General features: G+C 35.2%; 2 protein-coding genes across 3 annotated transcripts; one reads left to right on the top strand and one right to left on the bottom strand.

Moving 5' to 3' along the window:
• Window positions 1–326: 326 nt before the first annotated feature.
• Window positions 327–1,187, bottom strand: LOC134306163 (hemoglobin embryonic subunit alpha-like). 2 transcript variants are annotated; one of them, XM_062990300.1, is made up of 3 exons: window positions 1,087–1,187; window positions 554–761; window positions 327–455 (listed from the first exon to the last, which is right to left on the bottom strand). In XM_062990300.1, the coding sequence occupies exons 1-3, from the start codon at window positions 1,185–1,187 to the stop codon at window positions 327–329; spliced, it is 438 nt and encodes a 145-aa protein (XP_062846370.1). The 2 variants fall into 2 exon arrangements, with proteins under 2 accessions (XP_062846370.1, XP_062846369.1); XM_062990299.1 differs by having other exon boundaries at window positions 1,093–1,187.
• Window positions 1,188–2,024: 837 nt separating this feature from the next.
• On the top strand, window positions 2,025–3,593 carry LOC134306147 (hemoglobin subunit beta-like). Its single transcript, XM_062990297.1, has 3 exons — window positions 2,025–2,128; window positions 2,224–2,446; window positions 3,368–3,593. The coding sequence occupies exons 1-3, from the start codon at window positions 2,037–2,039 to the stop codon at window positions 3,494–3,496; spliced, it is 444 nt and encodes a 147-aa protein (XP_062846367.1). The 5' UTR covers window positions 2,025–2,036; the 3' UTR covers window positions 3,497–3,593.
• The last annotated feature ends 2,407 nt before the right edge of the window (window positions 3,594–6,000 follow it).

Genomic DNA, 6,000 nt, shown 5'->3' with positions numbered 1-6,000 from the left:
AAATCACAGGCCATCACTCTGAACTTATGGATAATAGGTACTTTGGTTAAAATGTCTGCTGAGTTAAATACATGTTTTATTTGTAGCATCTTTCTGTTTGCCATCAATATACAAACAATTTGTTTTTAATATGTTTGCTTTTTCTGATCCACGACTTATGTTAAGATTTTGATGATTTACTTTCAGCCCTATTACAGACACCACAAAAGACACATGAATCACATTTCCCTTGATAATATTTTGGGTTTTATTTTGATCAAAACAATTCACTGGATTTCAGTGAGACATTGATTGTGTGTGTATTCGTTTGCTGACAGTTTAGCATCTCATCGGTACTTCTCGGCGAGAGCCAAAGATACGGCGGTAAGAAACTTGTCCATAGACACGTGTACCTCAGGAGTAAAGTCACTGGGAAACGTGATCGCTAGAACCACCAGCAAGTTGTGGGCCAGAATCTGCAAAAATAAACAAAAGAAAATACATTAATAAATAAATAAATAAATGGCAAATCGACAAATCCTCGACAACTTTGACAAAAAATAGAGCAACTTGCCTTGAAGTTGGCAGGATCAATACGCAGCTGGAAAGCGTGCAGCTCGCTCAGGTTTAGCAGTCCACTTTTCAGGTCATCGATTTTGTTGACCGCTTCTTCCACGCCAGACATCACAACATTTCCGTGCTTGTTTACAGGGGCAGAGCCAGGGCTCAAATCCTTCCAGTGAGAAAAGTAAGTCTTTGTCTGAGGATAGACAGTCAGCATCCTGCATGGACACGTCGCATTAAATTAAACTTGAGCACAGAATAAAGCAGAGCAGTTGGAAGGTTTTATCGTCATCATTTACTACATTACATTTTTCGGCATTTAGCAGTCTTAAAGAAACGCTTCCACAGTAAACATTTCCCTACTCTAGTTTACAACAGTCCAAATCTGCACACCCTGTTATACAAATCTGCTCACCCTGTTATAACACTTAAAAAATAGAATGGTAGAAGGGAAGTGCATGTTATTGCTCAGTCCAAGTTTGCTGTTGTTGTTGTTGTTGTTTGCTTTGGTAAGTAAACAAAGGAAAAAGGTAAATAAAAAGCACATACCTAGACAGTGCATCGCTACCGATGTCCCCAGCCTTTGGGGCGACTTTGGCCCAGAAAGCCTTGACGGTGGTCTTGTCCTTGGCAGAGAGACTCATGGTAACTGATCTTTTTGAAAATGCTTTCTGTAAACTGGCTGATAGAGAATTCACGCTTTTATACGACTACGAGCTGGCACACCCTAGGGTGCTCTCTAAAACGAGACAAGATGGATTTCTTACAAGATAAAACTGAGGATTGCTGCTTGTAAGAGATAAGTGTTAACCCCTATATGTAGTTAATTTTAAGTATGTCTGTTGGCGAACTATTTAAAATGAAAATCCGTAAACGATACATGAAATTGGTTAGAGTTATATTTACAATACTTTTCTGCAATAAAATATTCGACGTAAATGTTTGTTAAAAGCAGTTGATTATATTACAAAAATAATAATCATATTTAGATTGCTACTGCTGGAAATTTATGTTACTATAATACTATAACATTATATGTTTTGTTTTATCAGATGCAACCAAATATAATTTTGATTGACAATTTCGATTGCCAATTAAACTTACTCTAATACTGATGGCTATCCATTAACTTAAGAGTTTACTGACACCTGTTTAAATGCTTTGAAGCAGAACAATAAAAAGTGAGTAGAATGGAAGAGGTTTTTTTTTTTAGAAATGTTTGTAACAATTTATAACGTGGCAAAAATATTTTGTAAAACTGTACAGACAAAACAATTACTTAACCTGACAAAATAATTCATAAAAAAGTTGTAGGCTATTAATCATATGTTTCTGATAGACTTCAGATTGCGAAGTCTTAACCCTGCCCAACTGTTTTTTATCTAATCGCGAGGATTTGGGAGGGGCGGTCCAGTGCATATATAAGATTGCAAACAGAACTCTTACATTGTAGGGTTTTAAAGTCTATCCTCATTACCTCAGAAGTCAGCAACATGGTCCAGTGGACAGATTTCGAGCGTTCTGCCATTCAGGAGGTCTTCGCCAAGATCGATGCCGCTTCTGTTGGCCACCAGGCACTGACAAGGTATTTTTATACTAGAACCTTATTTAGATATATATATTTAGATACAGGGGTAATTCATCTGTAATACGTTTACACGTTTTCTAAATCATATCCAGGTGTCTTGTGGTGTACCCATGGACCCAGAGATACTTCGGTAACTTTGGAAACTTGTACAACGCCGCTGCTATTGTGGGAAACCCCAAAGTTGCTGCGCACGGCTTGACTGTAGTCCGTAGTCTGGAGAAAGCTGTGAAGAACTTGGACAACATCAAGGCCGAATACGCTGATCTGAGTGTGCTGCACTCCGAGAAACTGCACGTTGATCCCGAAAACTTTAGGGTGAGTAAAGTGTCATTTATTTATGTGTGAAACCCTTTCCACTATTTAAAGGTTTTGGGGTGCGTTTCCCAAAACGTTTGCAACGCTAAGTATTTTGTGGGATCATACTTAAGATTTACGAGCGTTTTCTAATATCCTTGGCAACCAACGTAGTACTTTAAATCGTTCGTAAACTGAAACGTATTCTGACCCATTTGTAACTCACGAAGTACTTCTTAACAAGAGGTTTACGTACAGCTCTTCCTTATCAACGATAGATGCCGCTAATTTTTTGTTAAAAAACGGACGAACGCGCTGGTTCTATGCACGGCAACAGCACCTTTTATATATAAAACGCTAATTCATTAAAAGTAATATTTATTAAAACTTAATTACGTCGCATACCCTCCATTAGGTGACAAATTTATTTATGTTTATTATGTAAGTAATATGTTGGGGAAAGGGTATTTTTTAATTTCTTCTAGCATTTCGTCTTGGGAAAAATTTCGTTAGCGCTGCCAGTGTTGATGCTTCTGGTCCGATTAAAAAGTTAATTCTGTCCCTATTATTATAGGCTTGATATGCGATCGGTAGGAATTTCAAGGGCAACGTTTTAACACCCGTTATTTATACTTGTAGGTTATTAGTTTGTACAATACTTATTTTCGTAATGATACTTTTGTGGTATATTAAGAAAATGTGTGTAAATCGGTGGTTCAGTTTTTGACTTGCGGAGCTTTTCCAGCGCAGACTCAGAGGCGGTGTCAACAAAGAGCTGCTTAAAACTCGTTCGTAATCTAGGGGACTTGGACTTGCGTCCTTACGTCGTTTTTAAAGTTGTTCATAAATCGCTAAGATCAACCGTTATCGGGAAACGGACGCCAGACCATTGTTAGTAATATAAGTTAAATTGCGTTATGTTTAATTCTCTTTGTTTTACAGCTCTTGGCTGACTGCATTACCATCGTCGTTGCCTCTGCCATGGGCGCTAGCTTCACAGCTGAAGTACATGCAGTTTTGCACAAGTTCCTGGCTGTCGTAATCTCCGCTCTCGGAAGACAGTACCACTAGACGTTGAACTGCTATGCCGGACTGAGAGAACCATCAGAATTTTTTTTTTTTATCTATCGTGTGATTGTGTAAAAGCAAATAAATGCCCACACACTAATGCTGACCAGTGTTTTTTTTTTCCACATTTCCTGTGACAGGTTCTGTTAACGCACCCACATCGTTTTGATAGCCTTATAAACGACAGCACACAATTGCTACTCAGTTAAACATAAAAACTGCTTTTAAATTGATTCACTAATTTCACCTACACACACACACACACACACACACACAATGTGGAAGGATTAAAGGAAGTCATCTAGGGGGCATTATATATTAAGCAGTTAAAAAAATCGTTTGTTTGTAATGTGCATGTACTGTGTTTATATTACATACACACACGTAAAACGATAGGCCTCTTACCGACATTAAACCAATATAATACAAAGGAGTCACGTGTTCACTCTACATTTTATTATTTAGAAAATTTAAATGTAAGCTTTCTAAGTGTTCTAATCAGCGATCATTTTGTCAGATTAATTAATACAAAACATTTCAGAAATTTATTAAAATAACAAAAAGGTTATAAAAGTATTTATAAAATTTAGATATGCTAAAACCTCCCACCCATCCCCCACGGTATGTTGATGTAAAAACTATAAGCATATTCCACTCACTAGCTTTGCCTAATTTTATAACCCGTCAGTGTCTCCATCAGTAGGGAAACTTATTATTGTAACACCATACCACTAGCACAGCTATAACAAATCTGACTTGACAATAACGGCAATATTTTTTTGTGCTGGAACTGTAATTGTGAAAATAAATAACATTTTGCAAAAAGTGTAAGTGACTGTTGAAACAAACAATTTTGTTGAAAACGGGCCGATTTGCGAGCGTTAATAAACCAGTTGGCTATTATAGTTAAGTTACCAGGAAAGTTAGTTGGACACACATTCACGCAGCGTCTCGCGTTATAGTCACTTGTGTATTCAACTACAGTCAATGTCTATAAGTTTTGTTTGAAAACCTACGTGATGTGTCAACCATCGTAGCTATACACGTGTAGATAATTCCATTAGCTGCGTATGTGTACAATTTATTGTGTAGCTGTACTTGCAGATAATAGCAGGTTGTTTAATTAAAGTGCATGTAGTTTTATTTTGTTACTACAGTCAGCTTTTTTACCATTTCACCATATTAGTTTTCTTAGTTTAAAAAATGGCTCTTTGACGTGCAGTCATTAGCATATAACGAGAAGACCAGTGGGGGAAAGAACACAGGTTTGCAGGCAATATCATATAATAAGTTTGTCCTTTGTGTTTATTTCAGGACATTCATGGTGAACTCAACCCTCAATAGTATAATGTACAAAGGTATTGTGGTGTTTTTTGAATGTCATTTCTAAAAATAAAATGTTATTTAAAGTTGACTAAATGGCTTGTTGGTATAGTGATATTTCATTTATTTGATATGCATCTGCAACCAACATTTCCTGCTTTATTTTTTGACTGTGGCATTAATATCAGTATTAGTGGTGTTAGTAGCTGGGAAATTATTACTCATTGTCACCTTAAAACATCATAAAGAAGCAGCTTAATTTTTCTAACTGGAGAAACTTTATTTATGTAAAGGCAATAAAGAGAAAATAAGATTTTATTTAGTGCTACCACGTTAAATATATTAGTAAAATGACCTAAAATCATATATCATAAAAATAAGCATGCAAGAATGTTGCACAAGTTAAATCAACACATTTTTACAGCGTATACTTCAAAGTATACTTTCATAAACTAAAAATGGGCTAGATGTATTAATAACTAATACCTTAATTCATACATATTATACAGTTCACACTATATTAACAGTACAAAATACAACTTAGATATTAACTAATTGTGTACTGGAAAAGTTTACACCTTAGTTAAAAGTGTACTTTTATAAAAAAAAAAGAAAAAAAGAAAAAGTGCATGGGCCAGTATAGTTTAGCATAGATAAGTTTACTTAAAATGAACTTTATACTTGTTGGTAAAGGATATTTCAAAATCTTTCTTCTTCTTTTTTTTTATCTAGTTGATTGATGATACTTTTAGCCTACTTTACATTGTTAAAATGTTTGAGTTAATATTCAAATGGGCCTATGGTATTCTTGTAATCTTTTAAGTTTGATAAATTGGTTGATTATGCAAATAACAGACAAGCGTTTTACAGAATTTGTGTTGCATAGCTTTTTTCATGAATTAATTAAGTTATTATTTTAAAATGCGTTGTCTTTGTCGTATACAATTTTGTTTAAATATTCAAACTGAATTTAAATTTAAAACTGAATTTTTCATGGCACTGCAGAGGATATAATAATGCCCTCATGAAGGTACTAAACTTAACTCGAAGCATACCTAACACTTTATGAAATTGTGAAATAAAAATCACAGGCCATCACTCTGAACTTATGGATAATAGGTACTTTGGTTAAAATGTCTCGTGAGTTAAATACATGTTTTATTTGTAGCATCTTTCTGTTTGCC

Source organism: Trichomycterus rosablanca, chromosome 2 (assembly GCF_030014385.1).
Source record: "Trichomycterus rosablanca isolate fTriRos1 chromosome 2, fTriRos1.hap1, whole genome shotgun sequence".
Classification (NCBI taxonomy): domain Eukaryota; kingdom Metazoa; phylum Chordata; class Actinopteri; order Siluriformes; family Trichomycteridae; genus Trichomycterus; species Trichomycterus rosablanca.
The sequence above is the reverse complement of the archived record's forward strand: the minus strand, read 5'-3'. Positions and strand labels throughout refer to the sequence as shown.

Bases quoted from the DNA above. Each gene is read 5' to 3' on its own strand.
- LOC134306163 (XM_062990300.1), bottom strand. From the start codon at position 1,187: ATGAGTCTCTCTGCCAAGGACAAGACCACCGTCAAGGCTTTCTGGGCC. The intron at 762-1,086 runs GCTTTTTATTTA...GTGTCCATGCAG, and splicing joins GATGCACTGTCTAGGTATGT to GATGCTGACTGTCTATCCTC. The intron at 456-553 runs GCAAGTTGCTCT...TTATTTTTGCAG, and splicing joins TTGATCCTGCCAACTTCAAG to ATTCTGGCCCACAACTTGCT.
- LOC134306147 (XM_062990297.1), top strand. From the start codon at position 2,037: ATGGTCCAGTGGACAGATTTCGAGCGTTCTGCCATTCAGGAGGTCTTC. The intron at 2,129-2,223 runs GTATTTTTATAC...AATCATATCCAG, and splicing joins GGCCACCAGGCACTGACAAG to GTGTCTTGTGGTGTACCCAT. The intron at 2,447-3,367 runs GTGAGTAAAGTG...TTTGTTTTACAG, and splicing joins TTGATCCCGAAAACTTTAGG to CTCTTGGCTGACTGCATTAC.